General features: G+C 42.6%; 1 protein-coding gene across 1 annotated transcript; it reads right to left on the bottom strand.

Moving 5' to 3' along the window:
- Positions 1-839: 839 nt before the first annotated feature.
- On the bottom strand, positions 840-6,934 carry LOC139911880 (peroxisomal N(1)-acetyl-spermine/spermidine oxidase-like). The gene is made up of 10 exons (XM_071899483.2): positions 6,694-6,934; positions 5,685-5,861; positions 5,043-5,173; positions 4,718-4,905; positions 3,872-4,053; positions 2,921-3,090; positions 2,486-2,571; positions 2,275-2,387; positions 1,916-2,070; positions 840-1,282 (listed from the first exon to the last, which is right to left on the bottom strand). The coding sequence occupies exons 1-10, from the start codon at positions 6,851-6,853 to the stop codon at positions 1,130-1,132; spliced, it is 1,515 nt and encodes a 504-aa protein (XP_071755584.2). The 5' UTR covers positions 6,854-6,934; the 3' UTR covers positions 840-1,129.
- Positions 6,935-15,000: the final 8,066 nt, after the last annotated feature.

Raw genomic sequence — 15,000 nt, 5'->3', positions numbered from 1 at the left:
ACACACATTTTAAATACTTTATTTGAGTCCATAAATTACATTAACAGTGCAATGGGCTCATATATATACAGGGTTCAAGAGTCTGGACACTTTTGGGGTACAAAAAGCACCTTCTCCTCCACACTGCCAGGCTATACCTATGGCAGCTAACACAGAACAGTGTCTTGCCAGCTGCAACTCGCAGGCCCGTCACCGTCAGCCTGTGTGCGTGTCCAAGGCCACCGAATATTATCACAGGAAGGTGGCGTGCGTATCCCAAGCTGCCAACTGAGGCAGTCGCGGGCTGATACTTGGTAAATTTGTCAGTGAAGGCTTGCTCCATTTATAAGTCAAATGAGCAGCCCATCTCTACAGTACGGACCGCCTGTGTGCCTTCATCAACAAAAGCAACATCCGGTGTGTTTGCAGTATCAGAGAACACATCAACATTGTGACTGAACCAGCTAGACATCACACAGGCATGCTTGAACAGTTTAACACCAGATGGATTTCAGCCACTATTGGGACTGCAACACGGTGATGACGAGCAGTGTATAAGCAACATGTGCTAGTGACTCTAGGTGTGGGTCTGAATCGGGATGTAGAATACAGAATACATTTATTACAATTTATTTTGATATTTATGTGCTGTATCTTATAACAGGTAGCAAAAAATAAAGTGCTTTATAGGCAATTTTTTTCTCATTCTTTATTGCTTGATGGCGGCTAGGATTTGTCTCAAAAGGGGGCCTCCACAGAAAATTTTGCCTAGGGCCTCCAGTGGTTTAGAGCCGGCCCTGCACACACACACACACACACACACACACACACACACACTATTTCACAATTATGTCACGTCATTAAAAATCTGTAATGGATTTATTCACTCTGAAAACATGACATTACAATTGCAAAATTACATTATTACCAATGCTTGTAATGGCATAATTAATAATGATTTGTAAACAGGATTAATACGAGTGCATTTTAAAAGTTGATTGGAATCATCAATTTTTTCAGTCACAGAAATTATCTGGAGATCTTTCATCATGGAAAACATAAAACATTCATAGATTCAGTGAGAATCAATTTGGCACAATTTGGCTAAAAAAAAATAAAATCTCTTTATAACAAGAGTGCACTGCTGCTTTTAAAGCTTCGATCTGCGTGGCTCGGCGGGACGGACGGAGGCGTAGTGAGCGAGGAGCCGGTCGGCCTCCCTCCAGCCGGAGAGCAGGGCTCCGTGGACGGTGGAGAAGTAGCAGGAGTGAGTCGCCTCTCCGGCAAACAACACCTGCAAGGGCTGGAAAACACCAAGCAGTTACAACAAACACTACAACCTCGGTCTTGGTCAATCATTTGTGAGTGTGTGAACGTGCACTGTGTAAGTAAGTAAGCTTTATTTATAGAGCACTCTTCAAAAACAAGTTACAAAGTGCTTTACAAAGACAGGATAAAAAACAAGAGAAATTACCAGATAAAAAATAATAGTAGAATTGATACAGTAATCATGACAAGCGAGGTATGGATTACAAAAACAAATAAAATAAAATGGAAGAGTAACCGATTCAAGAGAAAGCAATTCTGAAAAAGTGCGTTTTTAAGTGAGATTTGAAAGAAGAAACAGAGCTAGCCTGCCCAATCTCCTCCGGCAGGACGTCCCAGAGTCGTGGGGTCCTCTGGTTTTTAGCCTTGACCTAGAGATTACTAACAGACCTCTGCCGGAGGATGTCAGGCTGCATTTAGGCCCGTAAGGGGTTAGTAAGTCAGAGATATAATCCGGGGCCAACCCCAAACGTGCTTTAAAAATAATCATTAAAATCAATTCTAAAACGTACAGGTAACCAGTGTAGAGATGCTAAAATAGGCGTTATGTGGACTCTTCTATTGGAGTGTGTGTGTGTGTGTGTGTGTGTGTGTGTGCACGTCTGTGTACCTGGGACGGTGCACCCTTTGCAGGCAGAGGTTCCCTCAAGTTGTCCAGGTCCTGCGCCGAACAGCCTCTTCCTGGGTAACTGTACGATCCGCAGGTCCAGGGGTCCTGAAACCACCGGGAGCGCAGGACTCTCCTCGGTGTGATGGTGGGGTTCCCTAAACACACACACACACACACACACACACACACACACACACACAGTCACTTCACCAACTCTGACAGGTGACATATGCTACAATGACCAAGGCTCAGAAACATTATTAGAAAATATAAGGATCCCACTGAAGAAGCAATGTGCCGTCACTGAAAGAGTCTTGTAGCTTTAATCGTTTTTTTACACAGAAGGGTTTTGGACTCACCTGTGAACCTGCGGATGAGCTGCGTGACAGTGTGTGTGACTTCTTGTTCAGGCAGCGTCTCCATGTACTCCGACTCACGACCAGCGATCCAGCCACAGAGAACATGGCCGTACCTGAGAGTCGAAACATAAACAGGATGAGGAGATGTTTTTTTCTGTAAATTTAGCAGAAACAAGCCAGGGAAGCGTCAGAGTCTCACGCGGTCCCCGACCTTTCAGAGGGTTTGAGGACAGTGAACTCAGACATCTTCTTTATCCAGGATCTCTGTAGATCTGACACCTGGTCCACCAAATTCTCCTGAACAGAGATAAGACATGAAACAGTTCAAGTGTGTGTGTGCAGTCAGTATTTTTCCTATCCTGTGACACACTTATCAAAAATAGATTCTCGTGGATGGGGAATAAGCAGGACGAGGCATTTACTGACAATTTTAAAGGAAAGAAATATTATGAGAGGAAGTGATGTGTGTATTTTAGCGAGGGAAGAAGAAATCTGATTTTAACATATATATACTAGAGATGCATCTTAACGTCGTAATGTAATCCCGCTAAATCACACCTAAACACAATTCAGACACAAGACACGTGTCAATGCCAGTGTGATCAGCATGTAAGTGTAGACCTTGGCTCACGGCCACACTACACACCTCGTCATCCCACACCAGGTAAATGACTTCACAGTCAGCGTCCCACCACCGGGAATCAAACTCCACAAATATTTTGTTACTCGTCCCAAAACCGATCCTCTGGACGGAGTGCGTCTTGTGCAGCGGGAGCGGCGGGCGGAACAGGGTCGGATGGTGTTTCTTTAGGTATCCTGACCCAACAGAAGAGAACAGAACAGAGCATTACAGACCAGAACTAGTTTCTGCTTACAGTACACACTGTACAGCGGTGGTTCTCAATGTGGGGTCCGGGGACCACCGGGGGTCCTTTAGTGAGTGTTAAACTTCAGAAGCGGAGTTGGGGTTTCTGGCACAACTTCAGCTACTTCCAAGGTGCATGGAGAAGGGAAAAAGGTCCAAAAAGGTCAAAACTCCAGCAACACTTGCAGTATATAGAACAACTTTACTGTTAGACCAACGCGTTTCGGGTTGGATGGCCCTGATGAAGCCACAAGCCGAAACACGTTGGTCTAACAATAAAGTTGTTCTATATACTACAAGTGTTGCTGGAGGTTTGACCTCTTTGAAGTGTTAAACTTCACCGTTGTTTCATTTACAAGAAGTTAACATAAATCGAAGAATGACTGTTTTGATCATAGGTGCACTGTTATCTTTCTACCTAAAATACAGACAGTCAGGGAATTCTGGACAAAATCACGTCTGACAATAAAACTATTCTCAGATTTGGGTTCGAGAGACAAAATCTTATCAGATGGGGGTCCGTGGCCCAAATGTGGACTAAATTAGGGGTCCTGATATGAAAAAGGTTGAGACAGGTACAACCTGAGTCAATGTTGCCAAAAAAGCATCCAGCCCAGCAACTAATAAACTCTTGAACTTTGAAAGGAGATGCGATAAGATCTCTTAAACAATATAAACTATATATATATTATGACGATATGCTTGTGTATGTGCGTGTGTATCTGAGTCTACCTAGAGGCACCGTGACAATAACATGGTCAGCAGCGATCCTCTCCCCGTCGACACATTCAACCGTCACAGGGTTCCCTCCCGTCTCCGGGCCGTCCCAGTGGACGCAGCTCACCGGCCGGCTGTAGGTCACCAAATCACCGGGGAGCTCCGACATCAACTTCTTTATTACGCCTTCATAGCCTCTGCAAGGGAAAAAAGGTCTCGTTCAATCCCACTTGTGCCATTTATTTGGTGGTGTGCAGTGGTGGGAAGAGTAAAATATCCTACTCAAGTAGAAGTGTTGTTACTTTGCTGATGTTTTACTTAAGAAGAAGTAAAAGTACTGGTGTAAAAATCTACTTAAGTAAAAGTAAAAAAGTTGTCAGTTTTTAAAAAAGAGAACATTGTTACAGGTGATCTTTTCCATGCAATTCTAAAAGGATGAGGGGGCAAACTTCAAACTAGATTCTTTTAATTGGAAAATCTTTTTGTTTGTGCGCTTTATTACAAAAAAAAGTAACAAAACAAAGTAAAGCCAGATTACTGTTCTCACTGTGAATGGCTCACAACTGGCCAATTTACAATGTTCTAGTTTCTGTTGCTTATGGAGAGCCACAAGATTTGTACTCTATAATGGATGTGGAAGTGATACTTCAATAAAATTGTACTAGTATAATTAGTATAATTAGTATAGTATAATTACTGATTTTAAAAAATATTCAAAAAAAGTACAAGTGCACAAAAAAGCTACTCAATTACAATGACATGAGTAAATGTAATTAATTACTTCAACCCTTGGTGTGTGTGTGTGTGTGTGTGTGTGTGTGTGTGTGTGTGTGTGTATAGGGGGTGGGGGGTGGTACTAACCCTGGGAATGTGCAGTCCAGTCCAGGCAGACACTTGTACATGCCAAAGGCCCCCAGCCCCAGCTGGTCCATGGTGGGCGTCCCGTTGACGCAGCACTCCACCTTCAGCATGCAGGAGATCAGGCAGAGCCGCAGCGCCCTGGTGGACGCGTCCGCGTCTTTCCACCGCTCCGCCGCTCGCAGCGGGGCCTGCATCCAGCACCCGGACGACCACGCAGCACACGGACAAACAATCAAACAAACAAACAAACATATTATTTTCTTGCAAGACACAGTTTAACATCAAGAAGCAGGGAAACCTTTTCAGTCACTGAGACAAAACGTACCTGTGCCCGTATATACTCTCCCACGCTGGCAAATGGTTCTCCTCCTTTACTCTCAAAATCTGAGCTTTCATCCAGCAGCTCGGCAAACAAATCCATAGCAGGAGTCATGACCTCAGCACCCAGCTTCTGACCTGCACAGGAACATGTTCAGGCCTACCAGTCTGTATCCCGTCAGTTACTACACATTACATTAAGTAATCAGTAACACTATAAGGCCAGACTATCAGAGACACATGCTACAGTATGTGTGCAATTACATAAGATAATGCAAACTCATGCATAACTATGGAAGACAGTCTTGAAACAGGCTATATGACATAAAAACAAGATGCTGAGATCAGGGTTCAGGCCATTCATAAATTGAATTGAGAATGAAGGTAAATTCCAATTCAACTCCTGGAATTGAATTCGAATCTCACCCAGCTCTAGAAAAAAAAAAAAGGTGGTAAGAAAAAACATTCACAGAAATTTCACAGAATTTCATTGAATTAAATTAAACCTGAAATTCCAATTCAATCCAAATTCTGTTTCCTCTAGGTGTTTTTCAATTTCCAATTCCAATTTAATTCCAGTCGCTCAGTTGAATTGGAAAGTCTTTAGACCCCAATCCTGGTCGACGTATGTGTTTCTGCATCTGGTGACCTGAGCTGCTGAACCAGTTGGGGAGCCAGGGAGGATGTCCTCCGATGTCCAGGGCCTGGTTCTCCGGAGCGAGGGCCGCTGGTTCCAGGAGGCCGTAGTGGCGGGCCAGGCGGAACACCGGGTTCTCCTCAGACGGACCGTGGATCCAGTTCGCCCCGATCTCAATGATGTTGTTCCCTGCAGAGGAAGACAGGAAAACATTATGGAACAGTGAGGGAGCGACCACAAAATGGCCCTCTCCATCTCACGTTAAAAACATAATAATAATAATAATAATAATAAACTTTATTTGTATAGCACCTTTCATACAAGAAATGCAGCTCAAAGTGCTTTACAACAGAGAAATTACATGCACCAAGTGCTTCACATAAAACCTGATAATGATAGTGAGAATAAGATAAAGAGGAGAATAGAATACATAAAATGCATCTTCACATGAAAATAGACAGAATGAGCATAACATAAGATGGAAAATAAAACCCACTGAATAGCAATAGTAAAAATATGAGGAATGCATAACATAAGATGGAAAATAAAAACCACTGTAAAATAATAATAAAAATAAAGTTAAAAAATAGAGTACATAGGATGCATAAAATCAAGTAAAATACAAATTTTAAAAGAAGTGCAGCAGTGCATAAGTGCGAAACAAAGTGAGAAAAGAAAAAAAAAAGAGTTTAAGGCCTGTATCGGGACATAAGGAGAGAAAATAAAGATTTTATTGTAGTCTGTTAGGTTTCTGATCACAGTGTCATTATCTCTTTCATATTAATGTCTCAGTCACATGCTGTGCAGCGGACAGAGGTCTCTCCGTTTCAGAGGGCCTGTAAGTGCTAAATTAACAAAATCACACTGTAGACAATTATAACAACAGTTAATTCAGAGAGTCGGGTTGTTTTCTTAGCTGCTGCAGGCTTGTGCAGTGAATACACCCAACAGGCTTTATACACAGAGAGCACTTCGCACCTGCATCACTTTCATTTTCATGTCAGGACCTGTTTCCTCTCACCCATTCTGCCGGTTTTTATCCTTCCTCCACTTCTCGCAGTTGCTTCAAGAATCCGCACATTGCGAAACCCACTGTGAAAAAGCCGCTGCGCCGCCGCGACACCTGATATCCCGCACCCCACCACGAGCACCCGGGGGTCCGGCCGCTGTCCGGGAGCCATGCCGTCCCGCCGACACCAGGGGGTACAGATCTGTCCCCAAAACTACAGCAGACCCCACCGTCAACACGGCTGAACGCAACAGCTTCCCTGTACCGCAATAAAAAATAATACAAGCCTTCCGGTTAGAGGTTTCAAAATAAAACCCGTAATACCGTGTAACGTGATATAATATATAGCCTACTGTATGTGCATGTGTAGGCTATTCCCCGGCTGTAGTTGTAGCTAAAGCGTCATGTTGTTGTTGTTGTTGTTGTTGTTGTTGATGTCTTAACGTGTTTTAACAGCATTTCAGTGACAATGTTTAAATTTACTACATTTGTTGAAGTAGCTGAAATAAAGTCACTGAATGCTGTTGAGCCAAGATACAAATAGATGTCTAAAAATGTAAAATCTTCTGTATTTTAACCTCGACGCCTTTTCAAGTGCAAATCACCAAACACTTTATTACTGGATCAGATTGTGAGCTTACAATCATGTCTCTATGTCTTTGATCTATATATTTTTTTAAAATCTTTAACTATATTTTTCATCTTCAGTTGCTGACCCCTGTGTTTTGTCCCCATCAGATTAAAGCTGAACAAATGCATTTAAAATGTAATGTGCTATAGCCTAATACAGTCAGATTCCACCACTTTATCATCCATTAAGGAAATGTAAGTTTGGTAATAAATGAATTAATGGACAACACTGAATAAAACTTTATTGTGTTAACTTACTGACACTTTTCCCCACTCTGACTCAGGCTCTTTGCATCACATGCATTAATATCTCTACGTCCACTGGATTTACCTGTTGCCATGGTGAATCGTAGTATCGGAGCTCCATTGATGATGGCTTTTTATTGTCGTCACGCACGCGCTGAACTCAGAGTGAACATACTCAGAGCTGATTGAACTAACTCAGATCAGCTGTTCTGGAACCGAAAACTCTGAGTTTCCTATCTCGGGTGTATTGATATGCTGTTTGATGTAATGCCTGAAGAGGGCGCTCTGGACTGTAGTATTTAAGGAACTGGTTCTCTGAGTAAAGTTGCTTTTGAATGAATGATCTTGGTGAGAGTTGGTTCAGTGGCTTCAAAACATCGAGGTTAATCCACTCAGAGTTCAGGGTCAGACTCAGAGTTTGTTGAACCAGCTTCCAGCTCCTGTTCACACAGGAGACGGCTTCCATTCAGGACAGGCTGCAGGGGGAACGGTCCTGACATGGCAACGTTACGCACCGTAGAGCAGTGGTTCTCAACGTGGGGTCCGGGGACCACCAGGGGGTCATTTTATTTGTATAACACATCTCATACAAAAAGCAACACAGTGTGCTTCACAAGGCCAAGAGCAATACGTGTATCATAAAATAAAATGAGAACATACACATCATCATACATAAAAACATACAGACATACACATGCACACATGCAGAGGACATAAACAATTTAAAGTGCATGTGAATTCAGGTAAACAAGATCAAACATTTGCTCTAAAAACCCAACATTAGTGTGTTAAGTCAAAAGACCGAGTTAAAAACAGCGGTAAAAAGAAACGTTTTAAGTCGACTTTTAGAAGAACTAAGTGTCGGCGCCTCTGATGTCGTTTGGCAGGACGTCCCATCTGTTAGGAGGGTAAAAAGTGAATGCAGCATCTCCTGCTGCAGAGCGCAGGGGGAACACTGTCTGACCTGAGGCTGAGACCTGTCATCATGACACAAGCAGTTCCTTAATATAATGTGGAGCAGAGCCAGGCAGGGCCTCCAGGGGCCCCGGCAAACTGATGAATTATTAAACTTCACCATTATTTCATTTCCAAGTTAACACAATGAGAGAATGGAGAAGACTGCCTGTTCTGATCTGTTATCTCTCTACCTGCAACACAGACAGTCAGGGAGTTCTGGACTGAATCATCTGACAATAAAAATATTCTCAGATTTGGGTCAGAGAGACAAAATCTCATCAAATGGGGGTCTAATGTGGTGTGTCTCTAATGTGGACAAAACTCGGGTCCTTGATATGAAACAGGTTGAGAATCACTGCCTCAGGGCCCCGGGCCTCCGGGACGTCCCGCCGCAGCCGCACTGTGGATATGAGTCTGGTAAACTGTACCTGCAGTGAACCGTCTCTGCCTCAGGGAGTTAGAGCTAAAACAACACAAACAACACAGATTTGGCTTTTGATGGTGTTTGTGTAAACTTGTTTTTTGTTGGAGACGAACGAGCCGACTAACAGCTTCCCATGTTTCTGTTTACAAGCTGCACGCCGTACAAGCCCCGCCCCCTCAGCCATGATTGGTGGTCTTCAATGTCAGCGCCCCTCTGCACAGACTGAGAGCGAGACCTGACTCCCAGAGTGTGTGTGTGTGTGTGTGTGTGAGCAGTCTGGTTCCCATGTTCACTTCAATAGTAATCAGATCTCAGCTGAAACAGGAGCAGGGCGTGGCTCGCTCTCCCATGATGCAACGCTCTACTCCGTCTCTTTGATCCTCAGATGGCGGGTCGGGCGGCCTGGGGAGACGAGCGAGGCTTTCCTCCAGTTACAGAGTTGAGTCTGATGGCTGCTGGCATGAAGAGAAGACTTGAGACTTGACTTGACTTGGGTTCTGGTGACTTGGGACTTGACTCTGACTTGTACTTTGATGACTTGAAAAGGTTTCTAAAGTCTTGACTTGAGATCTTGTGTTTGTGTAAATGACTTAGATTGAAAGTGATGAGATTTGTTCCGGCGGACGACTGAATTTAAATTCTGTTTTCTGAATTTGTATGGAATGATTGAATTTATTGAAGTTGAAACTGATTATAGAAATCAAACTCATGATGCTCTTACCAAGTTTTTATCCTATTAAAACCATATTGCATTGAAAAGTCCTAGATATTTAGTTTTCTTTAAGATATTAAATTGATACTGGACTCTTGATTTGTTCTGACTTGACTTGAAAGTTTTGATTTAAAAAAGTATGAAAAATGAGTAAATGCAAAAAATATATTACATAGGGCATGCATCGATAAATGATTGGTGGAAATATAAACTAGACGTAGACAGAAGTAAATGTACTTTAACTCTAAACAACATTCTCCTTTAATGTGTTGACATTATCTACTTTTATTTATATAAACTTACAATTGTCTATATCGTATGTTTATTGTCTTTATTACTTCTTCTACACTCAGTTCTTTCCCTGCTGTATCCTCGTTCCACCCACTCGTCCCTCTTGTCAGCCTGTTAAAATCTGATGTAGCACAAACAGACCATAATATATCTGGTGGTCAGCAGCAACCAATCAGCTCTTACTTCCTGACCGCGGTGATCGGTCCATGTTGTTGCGGTTCCTGCCGGTGCCGACAGGGGGCGCCGGTCCCCCTTCGACCTGCTCGCCCTACAGCTGCAGACTCGCCTCCATGCAACAACGCAAACGGCGACGCAGGAGCAAAACGTGTCGTCCGAAACGCTAACGTCTGCTGCAGTGTCGAGTCTCAGGTCGGGCCGCTGCATGGAAAATACTGCTAATAACAACAACTACCAATAGAGAGCCTAAGTCCCGCCCCTTCCGGTGGACCACCATGGGACCTTATTTCGGAAAAAATATGTACGGTAGTCAACGGCGAGAGACAAATAATTGTTTGATCCCGTTTGAATTGTGCCATGAATTACACATATGATGTTTTGTCAATTTAAAAGATAATTTTGCAAGTCAAGAAAGTCGCAGTTTGTTGTAAAACAGTAAAGTAACGTTTAGTTTTGTGTGAAACCGCTCAGTGAACTACATCTCTCGTCTCACACGATATACGTCACCGACACCAACATGGAAGGAAACACAGGAAACACACACAGGCATCGTTAACGTTAGCCCCCACTGTACTGAAACTATCCTAAACCAGTTTAAATCCGTTCTTCCTGTCTACCTTCCAGGTTGTGTATAATACTCCTGCTCTCTGAGAGGGACTGAGCTTCAGCTCTGGGTAGCTTGTGGAGAGAGGAAGTTATGACGTCACTTATGCCACTTTTGGGTGTGTAGTCTTTCTAATTATGTATTTTCAGTGTTATAGTTCAACAGTTTAACGACAAACTGCGACTTTCTTGACTTGCAAAATTATCTTTTAAATTGACAAAACATCATATGTGTAATTCATGGCACAATTCAAACGGGATCAAACAATTATTTGTCTCTCGCCGTTGACTACCGTACATATTTTTTCCGAAATAAGGTCCCATGGTGGTCCACCGGAAGGGGAGGGACTTAGGCTCTCTATGAAGAAGTCATTTCCTGTGTAAACAAATGAAAATGGCGGCGGCTCAGTCAGAAGAGACGGAGGCTCCTTTCTGTTGGCAGCAATGGAGGATGTATGAAAGTAAACATCCCTCACAGCAGCCAGAAACACTCTGCTCACATGGCAGAGCTGCAGATAATATGATGATAATAATGTAATAGCGCCATGCTGCGGGCCGGTGGCTCTGCTCCCCCTGGTGGACAGGTGCGGTATCACCTCCGACACAGCGGGATGTGTGAGGAGGTCCGGAACCTGCGTAGAGTCCGGAACAGACCTGGTTTCTAACTGTCAGTCATGTTCAGGAAACCTGTCTGTGTGTCATTAGTGAAGAGGATCTGATGAAGTTAAAATGCTCTAAACAACTTCCACTGTCAGACGCCATAAAACTGCCAGCAGACATGAATCTGAAAATACTTTCTCTGAGTATTAATAATAAGTGAGTCAGAGTGGGGAAAAGTGTCAGTAAGTTAACACAATAAAGTTTTATTCAGTGTTGTCCATTAATTCATTTTTTACCAGACTTACATTTCCTTAATGGATGATAAAGTGGTGGAATCTGACTGTATTAGGCTATAGCACATTACATTTTAAATGTATTTGTTCAGCTTTAATCTGACGGGGACAAAACACAGGGGTCAGCAACTGAAGATGAAAAATATAGTTAAAGATTTAAACAATATATAGATCAAAGACATAGAGACATGATTGTAAGCTCACAATCTGATCCAGTAATAAAGTGTTTGGTGATTTGCACTTGAAAAGGCGTCGAGGTTAAAATACAGTAGATTTTACATTTTTAGACTTCAACAGCATTCAGTGACTTTATTTCAGCTACTTCAATAATAATAAGAAGAAAAGAAAATACTCAAGAGTCTCTGAAATCAGCAAATACATGAACTGCCCAGGGATCAGTCTGCATATAGACTCTATACACATCAGTCTGTATATTCGTAGCATTCTGTTCCATCTTGGTAGGAAAATAAAGGTGTTTGTAATAAAATTAACAGGTGATTCTAATCAAATGACAGATAGTGTTAGTATAATATAAATATATAATGTAGTAGAGTGGTTTACTGTAATATTTACTGTAGTTTAGTATTAAACAGCGCCGTCTGGTGGGATGGAGGTGCTACAGTCGTCTCAGGTAACAACACACACGCGCGAGCACAGAACTCTCTCTCACACTGAACTCAGACTCTCTCTCTCTCTCTCTCACACACACACACACACACACACACACTCACACACACGCGCGCGCGCAGCTCCCTTCTCTCTCAGTGTGATCCAGACTGAGGTGATGGCGGCCTCTCGGAGTTTCTTCTTCTTTCTCTCCGTTTTATTTCTGGGTTTACCCGCGTGCCGTGGCTCCGCGGCCCCGGGCAGCAGGAGGGGGAACCCGGACAGATGCAGCTTCAAGGTAAAAAAAAACCCTCCGTCTGGTTCATGTACGGTGTCGGTTTGTTGTTTTACCGCCGCAAAGTCTGGAAAGTTTCAGTCGGTGCGCTTCAGGTTTTCGTCGGTCCGTCTGTTTCTCCTGCTGGTTTCTGCCTCTCTGCTCGCGGGGTGAAGCCTCTGAGAGTTAGCGGCCTGGAAACTGGAGTTTGGAGATAAAAGCTTTTTGTTAAGTTCTCATTCTGTCAGTAATACTTCCCAGCCCAGGTTAACTCAGTCAGGCTAGCGTTACCTTCCCTACCTGTCTGCCGAGCTGCAGCCCCGGTGCGCCCCGTTCTCTACGTGTAACCCGACTATTCGTTAAAAAGTTGGTATTATAACGTTTACTTGCTTGTCGGTTAAAGTGCACAATTTATAAAACACAATTTAAGACATCCTCTGACTCAGCAGTGTCTTCTGGTAAATTCGGCATACATATAATCCACCAGAAGATGATTTATTGTACTAAAATCCCAACTTTATAACTCGTTCACGCTACTCCCCACCGCCCACCACGGTGGAAGAAGACTGAGGAAACAACAGGGGGTTCAACAGTAAAAGTTGAAATATTACTGAAATAAATCCTGCTCGGTGTATTTGGATGTTGCCGAATTGAAGAGTGGATCCTAAAAGTTCATGAGATTGTGGCCTTGGAAACTTAAATGTGGAGATATGCTAATACTTGTTGAAGTTCTCGTTTTGTCAGTAATGCTTTTTAAACTCAGAGTCCGTCAGGCTTCCTTCCCTGCCTGTCTGCGGAGCTGCGGCCGCGGCACGTCCCGTTCTGTCCCAGTAAAAAAAAAACTGTTAAAGTTTTCTCGCTTTCCAGCAAACTCACACACTTCGAAAAGCCTGACTTTAGATATTTTCTGAATCTTCAGGGTCTTCTGCTAAATTCGGCAGACATATAATCCACCAAAGAGCACACAATGCAATAAAATCTAAACTTTTATAAGTGGTTCACTTTACTCCCTACTGACGACCTAGGTGTATTTTCCTGGGGGAAGATAGGGGGGAAACAGTGATAAAAGTTAATAAAAGAAATATTACTGAAATAATTGCAGCTTGGTGTATTGGGTGTATGCCGAATTAAAGAGTGGAACCTACCGATTCAATAAAAAGGTCTTAACTCATGTTCTACCTGATATTTAATGACCTTTAAGTATGTGTTAAGTGTTAATAAGAGGATTGGTCAGGTTCATGCTGGTAAAACACGGCCTGGCTGTGTTCCTGAGGACTGGATCAGGTTCCAGTGAATGTCAGACAGTGAAACTGATTTCCTGTCTTTACTGTTTTTGTGTTAAAACCATTTGATGTGGAAAACAGGAATATCTGAGCTGTTGTTCTGACCAGCTGTGACACTTTATGGCAGCTTCATTTCTGGCTATAAACCAGAAACTGTTTTGGCCTACAAGTAATTCCAAGAGTTTGATGTCAAGATATCTCCATTTAGGAAAAGTGAAAGCTCCTAAAATCCACCAGTCAGTCTGAGAAAAACTGATTCAGCAAAGGTCTTAAGAGCCTTGTGACATTTATATTAAACCATAATGGGCTTTACTCTCATTCAACCAATCATTTTGTAACACAGGAGTCAATTTAATGTTTTTTTTTCAAACGGTGGGATGTTTGCAGTGAGCACATTATTACCAAAGCTTACTTTTATCATAAGGCTTTCTGTCATCTTTTATTGGCTGGGACTGTTCCTGCTGTTTAACACACCGTTCTGGTTTATTGATTCATGTCAGTTCATTTTATTTTCCTTCACTTGGTAGCTTTGTTTTGTTTGTTTTTTTATAAAAAGCTGTGATTGTTATTAGTTTTATGATCAAACCAGAGTGGAAAGGTAATGTCTGAGTTCTGTTCTGATTAATAAACCCGCTGTTGTCGGGTAAAAACCTCGTAACTCCAGACTCTTCAGGACCCTCTACGAACCAGTGGTCCCTTAAAACCACCTTACATTTACATTAGTTCACCCCTTAATTCACGCAAAAACCCCTTAGAATGAGTTAAGGGTCGGGAGTTATTAATGGAGGAAACCCCATCAAAACCTGCTTAAACTCCCCTTAATGTTTGACTCCTTACTTTCTAATTTAATGTAAAATTCAGGGAGAGAGGAACTTTCCATTAATACCTCATTAATAACCTGTAAACCTGCACAAAAGGCATGAAAAATCCCTTAATTTCTAGAGTCTCTGTGAATCAACCCATGAATAAATCCCTTATAAACCCATGATAATAACCTGACTTTATTTACTTTATTACAGCTGTTAGTTTTAAAGGATAAAAATGGAGTTAGGAGCTTTCCACCTGACAGAAGACAACATGGCCGCTAGGAGTTTCCCCAGCTGTTTTTTCAGGGTTTAACTGGAGTCGGTTTGTCTTTGATACCACAGTGTCTGAGTCCTCTGGTGTGTGTGTGTGTGTGTGTGTGTGTGTGTGTGTGTGTGTGGCCTCAGGCGGAGGCATTT

This window comes from Centroberyx gerrardi, chromosome 5, assembly GCF_048128805.1.
Source record: "Centroberyx gerrardi isolate f3 chromosome 5, fCenGer3.hap1.cur.20231027, whole genome shotgun sequence".
Classification (NCBI taxonomy): Eukaryota; Metazoa; Chordata; class Actinopteri; order Beryciformes; family Berycidae; genus Centroberyx; species Centroberyx gerrardi.
Note: the sequence above shows the minus strand (reverse complement) of the source record. Positions and strands in the feature narration are given on the sequence as shown.